General features: G+C 47.5%; 1 protein-coding gene across 1 annotated transcript in view; it reads left to right on the top strand.

The window, feature by feature from the left end:
• Positions 1-1,740: 1,740 nt before the first annotated feature.
• The window catches only part of STK32B (serine/threonine kinase 32B), a 337,581-nt gene continuing 322,899 nt past the window's right edge, over positions 1,741-16,422 (top strand). Inside the window, exon 1 of the mRNA XM_023638366.2 lies at positions 1,741-1,891. Within this exon, the coding sequence (XP_023494134.1) occupies positions 1,840-1,891 (52 nt within the window). The 5' untranslated portion in view covers positions 1,741-1,839. The remainder of the gene's footprint in view (positions 1,892-16,422) is intronic.

Here is a 16,422-nt window from a genome sequence, read left to right on the forward strand (position 1 = left end):
ACGCATGACTGGTAATTTAACACATGCATTAGTCAGCTCTTTCTGAGATGATGCTGTGAAACTAACGTCCACCCCCATCTCAGTGGATCACAAGAACACACATTTTTCTTACTCCTGAGCTTGTGGCTCAGTCTCAGGACACATGTGGGGTTCAGATCTACTCCTTGGGTCTCTCATTCTGGGAACAGAGGCTACTATGCCTGGCTCTTCTCACAGCAGGTGGCAAAAGCATGAGAAAGCTGAAACCCCTGACATCTCTTAAGGCTGTCGCTCAGAACTGGCATGCTGCCACTTCCTCTCATCTACCACTGGCCAAGGCAAGTCCTATGGCCAGCTCCCTATCAGTAGGGTGGGGGAGTCAGACACGCTCCCTCATCCCACTGAGCCAGGGCAAGGCTGGGAGAGAAGGAGCAATTGTGCGCAAATACTACAATTTACACTCAGTCAATGCTTGTCGGGCAGAAGGAAAGGCCGGAAATATTGATCATTTGTTACATGCCAGGCACAATCCTGCTTTTGTAAATCTTATCTGACACGATCCTCACAGCAAGTCTGAGGAGCCAGCATCTGTCTCCCGGTTTTACAAATGAGCGCTCCCAGGCGGACACGCAGCGGGTAAGTGGGAGACCCAGTTCTGTAAATGAGGCTTGTCTGACCCCCAGCTCTAGCCGTTGGGGCCACTCCTGAAACTTCAGCTGGGTCGCACCGGATGGGCCTGGCTCCAGCTTTTCTGCTCCTTCTAAGCACAGACAGTGGCTCAAGGCGCCCAGCAGATGGCAGGACGGAGCCGAAGATGCCCCGCAGCCAGGAGGGCGGGGTGGCTCGGCGCTGGACCTGCGGGTCCCTCAGGGAGCACCCTCCGCGGGCCGTGCTCGCCCACCCCCGCCCCAGGGGCCTTGGGACGCACCTGTCGCACCCGTATCTTTAACACGCCGGTCCATGGCGCGTCTTCCCCTGGGTCAGGGTCCCCGGCGCAGATGCGAACCCATGTCGTAACCAGACTCCGAGGCCACAAGGTGCAGTTCTGGGGAGTCCTGAGGCCACGCCCAGCCACTCCGAGGGAGAACGGTTTGGGGCAAACCACGCCCTTCTTGGGCCTCAGTTTCCCCAAGTACAATGAAGGGGGCAGATTGGGCCCTAAAGATTCTAGACTCCACTTTCACGCGTTAAACATTTAGAACAACACCAGAAGGGAAAGCGTCTGTTGGAGAACAGGTAGACGCACCGCAGCCCGGGGCTCCGCCCGCCCGGGGCGTCCTGGGGGCCCGCTTCGCAGCCAGGACCGACCAGCCGCTGACCCAAGAGCCGCTTTACCTCTGAACGCGTCACCTGCCTCTGAAATGGGGAGGCTCTGGGGGCTGAGAGGTGACGTGTGGGGTGTCTAGGAGGCCAATAGCCGCCCTGCACGTAGTAGGTGCTCACAACGTGCTTCCCGCTTGGAGGGAGAGCCCCGACGCCGCAGCGCCGCTGCTCTGGGCCGGCCCTGCGCTCCGCTCGCCCAGGCGAGCCCCCTCTGCCTGGCCCCCGCCGCGCCGCCTCCTCCGGGCCGCCCCCGGGCTGCCCCCGCCCGCCGCCGCCGCCGCCGCCGCCGCCTCGTCCCCCCGCCCCTTCGCCCGCGCCGCCTCGCGCCTCCCGCGCGCTGCACCGGCGAGGAGCGCGGCTCGGCGGCCCCGCGCGGGAGCTCGGGGTCCAGCCCGGGCCGGGAGCAGGGGGCGCGGCGGTCCCCGCGGGCCCCGCCCCTGCGCGCGCTCGGGCCTCCGGCCGGGGCTGCCCGCACCCGCGCCCGCGCCCGCGCCGGGCATGTAGCGGCGGCAGCAGCGGCGGGCGCCGCGGCGGAATATGGGCGGGAACCACTCCCACCAGCCCCCCGTGTTCGACGAGAATGAGGAAGGTAAGAGGGCGAGGGCGCCCGCGCGCAGCCCTGCTCCCCGGGCCGAGCCCCAGCCGCGCGCGGGGCTTCCGCCGAGCCGGCTTCCGCGGGTCGGGACCCCAGGGCGGGCGGGCGCCGGGGCGGGGAGCAGGCTGAGCCCCGAGCTGTCCCGGGGCCGCAGGGAGGAGGTGGCTTCGCCGGCGGGTCCGAGTGATGCTCGGGCTGCCCTAAGCCGAGGTCTCCTTCAGAGCCCAAGGCTCAAGGCGGCGGCGTGAGTGTGTGTGTGTGTGTGTGTGTGTTCATGCGTTCATGCTCGCGACGCATCTGGTCTCGTGCACGGGCACTTGCACGCTGCTCCCCTCGTTCGCCCAGGACAGCCTAGGGAAACTTTTCTTGGCCAAAAACTCCTTGACTCCCGGGAAGGTGTCCCGCTGGTGGCGGCCTCCCTGGTGGAGGAGTGCTGTAGGCAGCCCGACCTCATTTGAACTCCAGGGCTGGGCGTCCTTGCAGCTCCGGTCGGTAGAGCTCGGTATTTTGACTAGCAGAACCCCATTTCCAGCGCTGTGTGTCCGTGGGCAACTTACTTAACCCGTCTGAAACCTTTGTTTCCTCACCTATGAGATAAGAATTAAGACACCACCTACTACCTTATGGGGTTATTTGCAGCATAACCATTGTAACCCATGTGCAAAATGCCTTATAAATACAATAGCACTGAGCTCCGCACGTCTCATTGGTTATCTGGTAACTCTCTGCCTCCGAAAGCTGGGAACACTGTGCTGGCTTTTGTCTCCACCGCGCCTCAAAGAAGAGCCAGGAGGTCCTGAGCACCATGTGCCAGGCTCAGTTCTAGGGCTTTGAGTGTGGTCCCTCAGTCCTCACAGCAACCCGATGGGGGAGATGCTTTTGTTCCAGTTCACACTTGAAGAAAGGGACAAGTCATAGCACAGCTGGAAGGGACAGAGCTGGCTTTGGGGCTGGACAGTCTGCCCTGGAGGCAGTGCTTCTCATCATGGCCCCAGGCATAGGCTTGTGTGCACCGATCCTGGTTTCTAGAACTAACAAGGCGGTGGGTGGTAGTCAGACACTCGCTGGACAGCACTCGCCGGACAGCCCCACTCAAAAGGATGCCCAAGTACAGCCAGTGTAATTAAGTGAGTCGGGCCCATTTGGTCCCTTCTTAAAGGAGTTCCTGGTCCAGCGGCACTGAATAATCAATGATGGTGCGTGGTGATAAGGGCAGTGAGTGGGGCCGGGGCGGGGAGGTGGGGACTCAACAAGGCCCGGGCCTTCCTGGTTCTGTAGTCTGGGGCACGGGCAGGCGGGGAGCCCGAGTGGACAGTGGAGAGGTTGACAGGGACGTGGGGCAGGCTCCTGCGTGGAGCTGACCCTTCCCAGCCAAGGTCACGTTGACCCTGGACTTCTGGGAAGTCAAAGTGGTCTTGACACTGACATCAGCATTTGTAGGTGTGCTGTGCGGTGGGACAGCCTGCCTGGGGTGTGTGCGGGACAGGCCTGTCCCCTTTGGAGTACTTTTGTGCTGTGAGATGCCATCCAGAGCTGCTCAGACCCTGTGAGAAGATGCAGTCGTTGACAGAGAGAGGGGATGGCTTAGGCAATAAACTTTCCATTCTCAACAAGCCAAAGTTTCTTGTCTGTTTTTGGGAAGGGACTATATTAGTCTGCTCGGGCTGTCATAACAAGATACTGCAGATGCTTAAACAACAGAATTTGTTGTTGGTGGTGTCTTAAACAACCGAAATTTGTTTTGTCACTGTTACGGAGGCTGGAAGTCCAAGATCAAGGTGCCAGCAGGGCTGGTTTCTGGTGAGTCCTCTTTTCCTGGTGTGCAGACCGCCCCCTTCTCCGTGTGTCCTCACATGGCCGTCGTCTGTGCCCTCGAGGATGCAGAGAGCCATCTCTGGTGTCTCTTCCTCTTCTTATAAGAACGCCAGTCCTGTGAGATTAGGGCCCCACCCTTATGACCTCACTTAGCATTAGTTACCTGCTTAAAGGCCCCATCTCCAAATCCGGTCACCTTGGAGGTTGGGGCTTCAACACAGGAAGTTTGGGGGGACACAGTTCAGCCCATAACAGGATCCTTTGATGAAAGCCATGAACTCTCTTCTCAGAAGAAAGTTCACTCTTACACCTCACCCCCAGTTTTAGGAGTCCATGGTTCTGGCTTGGGTCAAAGCTCACGCTCTAGGTGATTTTCTTAGCATTTTTCTTTCTCTTTTATTTACAGAGGAAATTTGCCTCCCTTTTATTGACAACTGTCTCTATCCTTTATCCCAGACAATGTGCTTTAAAATATTAATTTGCAAAACAGTTTTATCTGGCGTAGCCAACCTTTTGATTTTCCTGGGGTTGTTCCTCACCAAGGTCAACTGCCTGTTTCGGGGCAGCTGAAATACAAGCTTAGGACTCTCCTCATTGCGCCGGCTTTCAGCCCAGTGAAACATTAACTCGCTTGATTTCGCCAGTGTATTTCTCAGTTATTTCCCTGTGCAAGCAAAACGCTGTTAGTTGCCACCAATTGATTCGTTTATGTCATGGGCCTTTACTGATCATCTTTTCTGCACCCACCCCTGAGCTGTGCACCAGGACTACGTGGAAGACAAAGGCAAAGTCCTGACCCTGGGGGAGCTCCCAGACAAGTAAACAACCAGAACAGGCAGTGAGCTCAGGGGGCTGGGAGATCCTAGAGGAGGGCCCTCACCCTGGGCAGGGAGAATGGGTTGGAGAAGACTTCCTCTTAGACTTGAGTCTTGCAGAAATGGTAGGAGTTACCAGGGAAGGTGGCATTGGTAGGTGGTGAAGGGCGTTTAGAGGGAGGGAACAGAATGTGGAGAGGCAGACGGCAAAGAGTAATCCGGGCTCATTGGGGAGGTGGTGGGGGTTTGGTACTTCTGCAGGGTGGAGTGTGAGGCTGGAAGGCACAGGAGATGGACCCTGGGTGCTGGCTGGCCTTACAGAGCCTGGTGGCTGTGTGTTTGGACTTGACCTTATAGGCATCTGCAGTCACTGAAGGGTTTTCGGCAGGAAGTGACCTGGTCCGTGAACGAACGTGCTCTCCCAAGTCAGAGTTGCCGGGACGTTAACGATGCAAACACCTACCCAATCAGAACAAGTCTGGTTTGTAAGTGGCTTAATACTAAACCGAGCTGAAAATTTGCCATTGCTTAATTGTGCCAGGACTGACTACATTCTGATGGCAGGAGTTTAACCTGCTTCCAGATCGTACGCACCCAGAAGCTGCAACAACAGTAACTACCCACGCGTCGTGTGGACTGCTTTTCATATCTAGTTGGGGGTCGTTGTCACGACTGTGCCAGGGAGATCTCAGAAGCTGCATTTACTGGAGAGGTAACGGAGGACCTCAGGAAAACCGCCCAGGAGCCCACGGCCTGCGTGTGGATGAGCTGGGACTCACACCCAGGTCTGTTTAACTCTGGAGTTTGGTGCCTAGCACTGTGCCCGGTGCCATCTCTGGAGGCCTACAGGAAAGTTTCTCTCTCACGGATACGTCTGACCACATAGAGTGAGACCAGCACACAGATCAGGCTCCGATAGAGATCTCCTTATACAAACGTCGGGGCGAAGATGATAACCATACATTCTGACAGTGTTTGAGCGTTCGCAATAATCATCTCAGATCCTATCTCCAAAAACCGTTTGTGGAGCAGTCATATCGTAATACAAGTTCTGGGAATGGAAACCAAATCATCTACTGTTCCAAATTCACGTCGAAAATTGCTTTGAAGTTGTTTTCTTCCCCTCCCTGTCCTTATCCCTGTCTAGACATTATTATGTAAGTACACCTACCACCGATAACATGATTTATGCTTATGCTCTTAGCGTCATATTTTAAGTGGCTCATGTTGCTACAGTGTCTTCAAAATTAATATTTTAATGGATTGTAATATTCCATCAAATGGAACTATCATAATTTACTTAAATATTTTCTTATTGTTAGACACGTAGGTTGTTTTCAGTTTTCCATTTTTATAAATAAGTTGCTTGAAAATTTTATACATAAAGCATTTCTCTTCTTATAAATGAATTCCTTAAAATGAGATGCAAAGAGTGAGATTATTGGGTCAAAGGGATTGCGTACTTTTTAGGACTCTGGAAACATGTTAAATTATGTTTCTAGAGGGTTTTTTATCAGTGTTTTATCAATTTATGGCCAGTGTCCACATTTTGGGGTATCAATTTAACAACCTCTTAACCAGCTCTGGGTATTCTCATTTTAGATTGTCATGAGTTAAAGGGATGTTTAAAAATATTATTTCTGCATTATTATTGGGCCAGGTAACTTCACATGCAGCTTGGAACATGACCGCATCTTCTTGGTTTAAATAAATATACGACAACAGCCGGTTTCCTCTGGAGATACTCAGCCATCTAATACTGCAGGTGCGCGCATCCCTGCTCACAGTGGTACATAGTCGCTCCCCACAGTGGCCGTCCTGCTTCACCTGGAGATAGTCTGTTGAGCCTGCGTGCGGCGTTTTATGTCATTTGTAATTCACAAAGTGCCTGACATCTCTATGCTGCTGGGTTTGCTCCCAACTTTGTCTCAACTTTTTTAGACCTTTGGGGAAGCTCCGTCGTGCTATACTGGGCTTCCATATATCTGCCATTTGTGGCGTGTGCATAAGGTGGAAAGCAAAAATATTCTGAGAAAGCTCAGAATTGCTTGGAATACACTTTCTCTTTAACATGTAGAGTATGTACAGAGGTGGGGGCTGGAGAGAGGCCATGGAAGCTATGTAGGTTTCCGGGCTCGGTGTCCATGTCTGTCTGAGGCATGTGCATATCTGATGCAGGAGCCTGCAATGTAAACCTTGGATTTTCAGATCTATGCCTCGTGTGAAAATGCATTTTGATTTATCTTGTACTTGGGGGATTAAGAAAATGCTCATAAATCAGTATGAGATGGTTTGGTAGAAATGAATGGTAGGATTCATCTACACCTTTCAACTCTCATAGAAAATAGGTATGGGTTTTATAAGTATAAAACCTGTGCCCGTCATCTCTATGAAGTCAGACATGTGTGTACACACTATAGTATGTCATTGATTCTAAGGCACGCAGTTTTCCATGTTTTAACATCTCTGAAGTTGGGATGTGGTTTATGATCACTGCTGGCCAAGGTGGCATTTGAGATGTAGTTTTATTGTTTGCACGTGGTCATAGCTGTTCACACTAACTTATATAGGTCTAAAAGAGATGTATAACAGGTCTGAAAGAGCTCTTTCAAGTGATGAGAAAGAATCACGTTGATGAATTGGCCGAATTTCTTCTTAGTGGTACATGAAACAATGGCGCCTTCAATGTGGGTGGCATCTGAGATTAGATGGAATATGGCATGTTAGATGAGCCTTGCTCAGTTGCAAAGACAGAAAACCAACAAGAAGTTCTTTCAGAGGAATTAATTGGTTCTGGCCACTTCTTACCATCTCCATCCATCACTATCATTCTGGTCCAAGCTATAGTCACACCTCTTGCTTAGGTTGTAACAACAGCCTCCTTGACTGGTCCTCTTACTTTTGCCCTCACCCCCTTCAGTGTCACCTTAATGTAGAAGCCAGAGTGATCCCGTTAAAATGAGCATCAGGGTGCCGGCCTGGTGGCACAGTGGTTAAGTTTGTGCACTCTGCTTTGGTGTCCCAGGCTTCCCTGGTTCCGATCCCCAGCGCTGACCTACACACTGCTAATTAAGCCATGCTGAGGCAGCGTCCCACATATAAAGTAGAGGAAGATGGGCACAGATCTTAGCTCAGGATCAATCTTCCTCAACAAACAAGAGGAGGATTGGTGGCAGATGTTAACTCAGGGCTAATCTTCCTCAAATAATAAAAAAAAAGAGTGTCTGGTCCCTTCAGTCCTCTGTTCAACCTCCTCCCACTCTGCACCCCCCAGCAGCACGTGGAAGAGAGTAAAAGCAGAAGTCCCTACACATGCCCGTCAGGTCCTGCCGTCTCCCATCCCATCTCCCCCCTTCCTCTTAGTTATTGTCTGTCTTTCTACACTCGGTCACAAGCTCCTTAAAAGCAGGGATTTCGTGTCTTTGTCTCCTCCTAAGGAGTTACAGGTTCCTTAAAGGTAGGGATGTGGTGCGATTTATTCACTGCTGGATTCCCAAGGCCTAAAAGAACACCTGTAATGTAGTAGATGCTCAATACATTTTTGGTAGATGAATGAATAAATGAATGAATGAAAGTGTGGATCTCACCAGCCATGGCTGGAACCCGAGTCCTGAATCATGTCATCAGGAATCTCCCTCCTTGGATTCTCTGCTCTCCTCTGTGTGGCTTCAGGCAGGCTCTCTCCTCAGGGGGCCCCTGCCACCTCCAGGCTCACAGTCTTACAGCTCCAGGTATGGAAAAGAGAGCATCTTTGTCATAGTTCTTGGAGAAAGAAGTCCCAGGGTTCGTCTGATCGGTTCTGATTAGGTCTTGGCCTGTCCTTGAATCACTCGCTGTGACCAGGAGGAAGAGTGAGGCCCTCACTGGCCAGGCTGGGTCACGTGCCCACCCTTGCATTCGCGGGAGGGGTTGACTTCACTTGAGGCATTTGGACCAAGAGTACTTGAAGGATTTTCCCAAGAATACTCGAGTATCAACCGGAGAAGGGCAAGTGGACGCTGGGCAGGCAGGTGAAAACAGACAGAAAGGTCCGGTCCAGCACCTGTTAATACTGCGTTCCTTGAGGCGTGGTTTGGAACACTTTGGCTTATCTCATTTAATTGTTTGTTTGTCCATCTTCTGCGTGACCTTGAAGAGCAGCAATTATTTCATTTTCACCTTTGTGTGTGCAAGGCCTAAGACAGGACCAGTGAAGGCATATAACAGCGAGTTGTTGAATGAGAGATGCAAGTAATCACTTATTGGGGGCCAGTTTCTTACATTCCTCTGGGTTTCAGAAGCTATTGAGAAACAAATGCAGAAATTTCAAACTTCTTACTAGTAAAGTTGGCTTGGAGGACATGCCATGGATGTGAGTCCAGAATGGCCTTTCTACTCCCATCCCTCACTTTTGCCCTTGAGACTTGCCTGGGGAGAGAATGAGTCTGCAGAGGGGTTCTATGCTGCCAATAGCTTGGTGGCTCCCAGTCATGACGCTCAGAGAATCCCCAAGAAATTTCCCCAAAATAGCCACCTGTAATGATTAATGGATATCAGACTCTTGAATATCGTGATTCGGGATATCGCTTTGCTTCCCATTGAGCGAGAAGGCAGAACTTTTCCCCACTGCCTTTTGGGGAAGACACAATTCCTCTTTTATGGGTCAGCAAAAGTGTGGAGAGAGAAGAGATGGCTCTCCCATGATATGAGCTGAAGTGAACAGGGTGGTAAGATGGTGACAGGATTTGTGCACAGTCTTGAGAGAGAGGTTTAAACGTCTTGAGAGAAAAAGGACCAGTATTTTAGGAGGATCAAACAGCCTACGCTAGCACTGGGCTCAGGCATTTTCCTAAGAGAATTGGAAGGAACAAAATATTCCTAGCAATACTCAGTTATCTAAAATCTGGGCTCTGAGAAATTGCAGACAGAGATGGAGAAACTATTCTACAAAGAGCAGTGAGGGTCCTGACATCCTACAGGGATGTTCTCACGCAGACAGCAATGGGGACAAGCAGTTCAGGACTCCAGAGGAGAATTGGCAGATCCTGATCTACCCAAGAAGAGAAAAGCAGACTTACCAGACTGAGGTCATTCTCTCATCCACAGCCAGCCAAGGAAAAAGTGGAGGCCAATGTTCTTACTGATCTTGGACTTTTCCTCCTTGCCTCCCTTGGTTTATGTGAACTCCTTGGAGCATTCTTATTCATTGAGGATTTTGGCCTGTGGTTCATCTCCCAGAAGTACTCCATCTGTGAAGTTATTAATATAGGCATCCCATTCTCTCAGTGTGGGACGTTACCATTTGTTTGCCAATCCCCTGTTCTCATTTACTTCCACGCATACAAAAAAATTATATTGCTCTGTCCCCTGGAAGTTATGTAGGACCTTGTGGCTTGCTTTGGTCAAAGTGACAGAGGTGATGTGTCACATCTTCGAGAAAGTATTGAAGAACTAGTAGATGTCACTTCATATCTCTCTATCTCTGTTTGGGCAACCACAGTGTTCTTAATGGTGGAACTTACTTCAGCCTGGTTCCCAGAGTGAGAACAGTGTGGTCAACACTACCGGCCAAGCTGAAGTGGGACATGGCATCTGTGAGACATAAACCTTTGCTGTTTTAAGCCACTGAGATTTGGGGGTGCTTGTTACTCCAGCGTGATGCAGCCTATCCTGGTTGGCACATTTAGCAAAACCAGCCCTTCCCCAGGCAGAAAGCATTCACTGTTTTACAGTTGATTATTGACATAGTTGGGTTGTTATTGTAGGTATCTTTTACGCACTAAAGAGATTTTCTTCTATCCTGACTTGCTGAGAGTTTCAATGAGGGTCGAATTTAAGTGCTTTTTCTGCATCTGTTGAGATGATACGTGGTTTTTCTCCCTTTTTTCTGATTAGGTGAAGAATTATATGTTTTAAAGATTTTAAAATATTAAATCAGCCTTTCATTCGTGGAATAAAACCCGCTTTGTCATCACGTGATATATGATTGGATTTGATTTGCTAACTTTTTAAAACAACTTTTTCATAAGAGGATCTTATAAACATTATGCCAGTATGTTTGAAACTTGGATAAAACAACTACTCTGAAAAACACAGTTTACCAAAAATAATACAGGGAGAATTTAAATATCAGAATAGTTTTGTATCTATTAACAAATTGACTCTATAGTAAGAGCTTTCCTGTGAAGAAAAGTCTAGGCCCAGATATCTTCATAGGTGAAGTCTTCCAGATATTAGAAATATTAATAATAATCCTTCAGAAACTCTTCTACAGAATAGCAGAAAGAATACACTTTTAATGTCTTTATTAGATTTTTAATCAAGGTTATATTGGCCTCATTAAAAGAACCTTGAAGTATGCCATTTCTTGCAATCCTCTGGCAGAGTTTGTGTAGGATTGTTTCTAAGTTTCAAATGTATTGGCCTAATGTTGTTCATAATATCCTCTTATTATCTTTTCAATGTTTGTAGGATCTGTAGTGGTGCCTCCTTTTTAAATTCTGATTTTGGAAATTTGTGTTTTTCCTCTCCTTTATTTTTCTCGATTTGTCTTACCTGGATTTATGAGTTTTTTAAATTTAAAAATAGCATTTGGCTTTGTTAATGTTTGTTTCCTGAATCACTGATTTATGTTCTCATTTTAATTATTATCTTTTGTATACTTTCTGGTTTAACTTACTGTGCTTTTTCTAGGTTTCTGAAATAGAATCTTAGGTCATCGATTATATTTACTCACATATTCTACTCTTTATTTCTTCCTTCACTTATGAGTTTCCATGGGAATTATTTCCATTCTGCCTGAAGTATTTTCTTTAGCATTGCCTTTAGTGAATGCCTTTGGTGACAAATTCTCTTACTTTCTAATTGTTGGAAATGTCCTTATTTAGGCTTTACTTATGAATGAATATTTTGCTGGATATCAAATTCTATGTTGGCAGCTTTTCCTTCAGCATTTTGAAGATATGGTTCTATTGTCTTTTGGCTTTTGTATTAAAAGACAGCTATCAGTACTATCTTTGTTCCTTTTAAACTTATTTGTTTTTCTTGTGTAGCTACTTTCAAGATTTTATATTTCGTTTTCAGAAATTTAATCATGATGTGCCGAGATATGGTGTTCTGGCCATTTTCTGCTTGTGGCTTATGCCTCTTGAATCTGTGCCTTAGTGGTCCTCTTAGTTTTGAAGCATTCTTATTTTGTCTTCTCATATCACTTCTGATATTTTCTCTTTCTCCTCACATTATCAAACTCAAATTTCACAGGTATTAGACCTTATCACCATGCTCCATGTGGCTCTGACAGTATTTATGTTTTTTTTAAAAATTCTTTTGTCTTTCTTTGTTTTTAGTCTGAAAAATTTTCTTCTAGTCTGTTTCTTTTTTAATTACTTGTGTTCTGTTTATCTGCTGTTAAGTACAACCATTAAGTTCTTTCTATATATGTATTTTTAAAGATTGGCACCTGAGCTAACATCTGTTGCCAACCTTCTTTTTTCTTTTTCTTCTCCCCAAAACCCCCCAGTACGGAGTTGTTTATTCTAGTTGTAGGTCTTTCTGGCTCTGCTATGTGGGACGCCGCCTCAACATGGCTTGATGAGCCATGCTAGGTCTGCCCAGGATCCAAACCGGTGAAACACTAGGCTGCTGAAGTGGAGCGCATGAACTTAACTGCTCAGCCATGGGGCTGGCCCCAAGTTCTTTATATTAATTATTGCATTTTTCAGTTCTAGATTTACCATTTAGTTCTCTTTTATGGCTTTCAGTTCTCTGCTGCAATTCCCAGAACCTGTCTTTTAATTACTTACCATGTTACTCAAGTTTATTTAGAAGACATGTTTGAGAACTCCGTTATTTGGTAACCCTCTGTTTCTGTCGTCTATTTCTTTTAGACATGTCTTGTTTTCTCATTTGCCTGGCAGTTCTTTTTTTATTACATGCTGGGCTTTAAATAGGAAATAGTATAGGGATAATTTGAGGCTTTGGGTGATGGTGTGTTTCCTCAGAAAGGTTTCCTTTTGCTTTTTGTAGGTGCCTAAGCTGGAGTGCCAGGAATTACATTTCTTCTCAGTCCTCGCAGAGACTGAGGTGATTGGCATCCTCTGAGGACCACCCCAATCCGTGTCACACTCCCTCTAGACAGTAGCCCTGTGGTGTCCTTATGGAAAGCTCAGGGTGCTTCCAAGCCTCTTCCTCTTTGCTAGACGCTGATGTCTAGTATTACCCATCCCTCATGCCTGGGAGTGTTCGAAAGCCTGGTCACCTTCTCAGCCTCTTGGAAGCTGCTTGCAGAGTTGGCAGATGCCTCTTGAGGAAGAGTGACCCCCAATGCTGGACCCCCCAATCTCTTTGGGCTCTCCTTCCTCACGGATATACAACCTGCTGTTCCCCACTCCATTGATAGCTCTGTGACTCCTTCAAACAGACTTTTTAAAGATATATATTGTCCAGTTATTCTAGTTCTTCTCAGCAGCAAGGTTGACTCAAAACACTAGTTGACCAGAAGCGGAACTCCTCTCCTCGGTATGTGGCTGTGCGTAAAGCCTTCTGTTTAGAAAATAAGCTCTCCCTGATGCCTGTGTCCCCTCAGATCTACTACCCAAGTCTCCTTACTTTCACAAACGTGCTTCTTGAAAAACGCAGTCCTCACTTTCTCCTAACAACTCATTCCTCAACTCACTACGCCTGACTTCCCTTCATCATTTCAGTGAAACAGCTCTGACCGGGGTCACCATGATCTTTTGGTTCTTAAAACTAGCAGATGTAAGTCTTTTCTTTCTTGGACGCAAGAAAATCAACTCACCCACGAACTCCTGACTCAACCGAAGACGCAGAGCACATCCAGTTCTGTTGAAGCTCCCTAGGCGTGCTTCCCCCACGCCATCCCCTTTCCCAGCTTCCTCATCCTGAGCAATCAGTGTTTAGGTTTTATTGCTTAATGAAATTTATAAAAATGGTACCATGTTTTCTGTATTCTTCTGTAATTCACTGTTCTTGCTCCAGGTTGAGTTTCTAAGATTCATCTATGCTACATGTATGAGTGGATTCTATTCATTTTCACTACTGTATAATGTTCCATTATGTGACTATACCATGAATTGCATCCTTTCTTCTGACAGTGGGCATTTGTACTGTTTCTAGTTTTCGACTATTATGAACAATGCTACTATGAACAATTTTGTGTATGTCTCCTGATGCACATGTGCAAGTTTCTCTAGGATGTATACCTATAGGAGAACTTCTGTGTCATTGAGTAGGCGCATGTTCAACTTTATAAAATAGTGGCAAGTTGGTTTCCAAAGTGGTTGCACACTTTGACAAGCCGTGTACAGGCATTCCCGTTGATCTGCTTTAAGACTGTTCTAAATAAATTTGAAGAAATCCACAAAGGCTAGCCTCATTTATAATTTTAAATTTTCTAATAGTGACGCTATAAAGGTAAAAAGAAGTGAACTTAATAATACATTTTATTTAATCCAATATACCTAAGATATTATGATTTCAATATCAAAATTATTGAGATATTTTACATTCTTTTATTCACACTAAGCCTTTGAAATGGGGTGTATATTTTACACTTACAGCACATCTTAATTTGGACTAGCTACATTGAAAGTGCTCAAAAGCCACATGTGGCTAGTGTCTACCATATAGGACGTATAGTGGCATCCCTTTACATCCTTGCCAATATTTAGTATTATTCACTTTTGCCTATTTTCCAATTGCATGAGCATAAAATGGTATTTTATTGTTGTTTTAAATTGCATTTCCTCCCTAATGAGTTGATATTTCTTCATATGTTTAGTTCCCTCTTTTGCGAAGTACCTGTTGAAAGCTTTGTTAATTCTTCTAGAAGTCTGCCCTTTTTTGATTGATTTGTAGAAGCTCTTTACATGTTCTGGATAAGTCTTCTTTGTCAGTTATATGCATTGCAGATATTTTCTCCTGTTTGTGATTTCACTTTTTGAGTCCTTTACTGTGGCTGTTGACGTCACAAACGTCTTCATTTTAAGGTAGTCCTACTTAGCAAACTCTCCTTGTGGTTTATATTTTGTGTCTAAGAAAACCTTCTCTAAGGTCTTAGAGATATTCTCCCACTTTTGTGCTAAAAGATTGGAGCTTTGCCACTCCCATCTGTGCTTGTCATTTCTTGAAGCTGTCTTTCCCCTTAGTTTCCAGAACATGGCCCTCTCCTGCGATTCCCCGACTTCCTGGCTGTTCCTTGTCTGTATCCTCTGCGAGATCGGCTTCCTCTCCCTCGTAGGAAATCTCAGAGTTCCTCAAGACTGAGCACTCGGCCCTCTTCCTTAGTGCTCTGTGCTGTCTCCCCAGGTGGCCTTGTCAACCCCTCCACGTTCAGTCACCTGGTATCCATTGGGGGCAGGCCAGGGACAGAAGCCACACCAGTTTTCAGAAAGGGAAAATGTCATACAAAGACTTGTCATCTGGTAAGAAGGTTAACTCTGAGAAGGAATCAGAGAAGACTCTAGGAGGTACAGAGGTACAACTCCAGCAAAACAGTTGCTCTCTCTAGGGCTGAGGGTGAGTGAAGAAGGAAAGAACTCAGAAACTTAGAAGAGGGCCCCCTCCCCACCCCGGCTGCGTTTCTCATCTCTTTGGAGAGGGCTTGGTCGCCATAGGATCAGGCAGCCTACTGGGTGGTGAGAAACTTTCCAGAGGGTGCTGGCTGCAGCTTGTGCATGAGAGCCACCAAGGGGAGAGCTAGGAACCCGCTGCACACCTGTCTGCTGGCTGCCTGGTGGAAAACGGCACCCTGCAGGTGTCATCTGGTCTGGCAGTGTCTCTCTTGCGCCCTCCGTTGGCAACGCCTAACATGAAGCCAGCTAGAAAAGGAGAATGTCGGCAGGGTCCTGCTCCAGTGTCACAAAGCAGCAGACTCTGAGCTGGGAGATGATATGTTAATAACTGGCACATATCCTGATATGACAGTGATGCAATGATTTATTTCCTTCGTGGATATTTCTCTTCTGGGCTCCAAATCCGTGCTCCTATGTGTAATTCCACTTGGATGTCTCAAAAGAATTGATACCTCAGATTCAAAATGACTTCAGCCAAATTCACGTTCTTTTAGAGTTTCCCACCTTCTTATGTAGAACCATTATCTATCCAGTTGCAGAAGCCAAAATATCCCAGGTTTTCCTGACACATCGATCTCCTTCAGCCCCACAAATCCAGTGAGGCACCTGGCCGGGCTGATTTTACCTCCCAGATCTCTCTCAGATCTGCCCCGTCTTTCCAGCCACACCACCAGCACCTCCATTCAAGCCTTACCTCTCTGTGGGACTCCTGTGCTGCCTCCTAACTGGTCTCCCGCTCTCACAGATCCTCCAGCCAACAGCCAGAGTTATAGCTTGAAGCCACCAGCATGATCCCATTAGTCCCATGGCCCATGGGCTTCTGCTGCCCTCAGGGTGAGGATCAGGAGCTGTAATACGGTGTCTGAGGCCCTGCGTGGCCGAGAACCTGCCCACCTCTCCCATCCCATTGCTCCCGCGTTCCCCTCCGCTGCGTGACCTAAGTTACTCAGTGCACTTGACGTTCTTGGCCCAATACCTGGCACATGGTCACTGTCCCATACAGCGAGCCACTTTTATAGTCAATGTTATTCTTTATGCTCTTCAATCAAGTGGGCATTCTTTCAGTTTCTTGCAGGTTGTGCGCTCACTGTTGCCCCAGGGCCTCACCGTATGTTGCTCTTTCTGCCTGCAGTGCTCTTCCACCCAGCCCCCTCGGCTCAGTTCTCTCCTGCTCACCCTTCTTCAAGGTGCCTTATCTGATTCCCAGACTGAGTCTAGATCCCAGGGACCCCCCTCAAGTTACCACGTGCTCCTTCATTGCATTTATCACAATTGTGCTTCTACACTTATTTGTGTGAATACTTCATTAAAGTCTGTCTCCCCC

The sequence above is a fragment of the Equus caballus genome, chromosome 3 (assembly GCF_041296265.1).
Source record: "Equus caballus isolate H_3958 breed thoroughbred chromosome 3, TB-T2T, whole genome shotgun sequence".
In the NCBI taxonomy this organism is placed as follows: domain Eukaryota; kingdom Metazoa; phylum Chordata; class Mammalia; order Perissodactyla; family Equidae; genus Equus; species Equus caballus.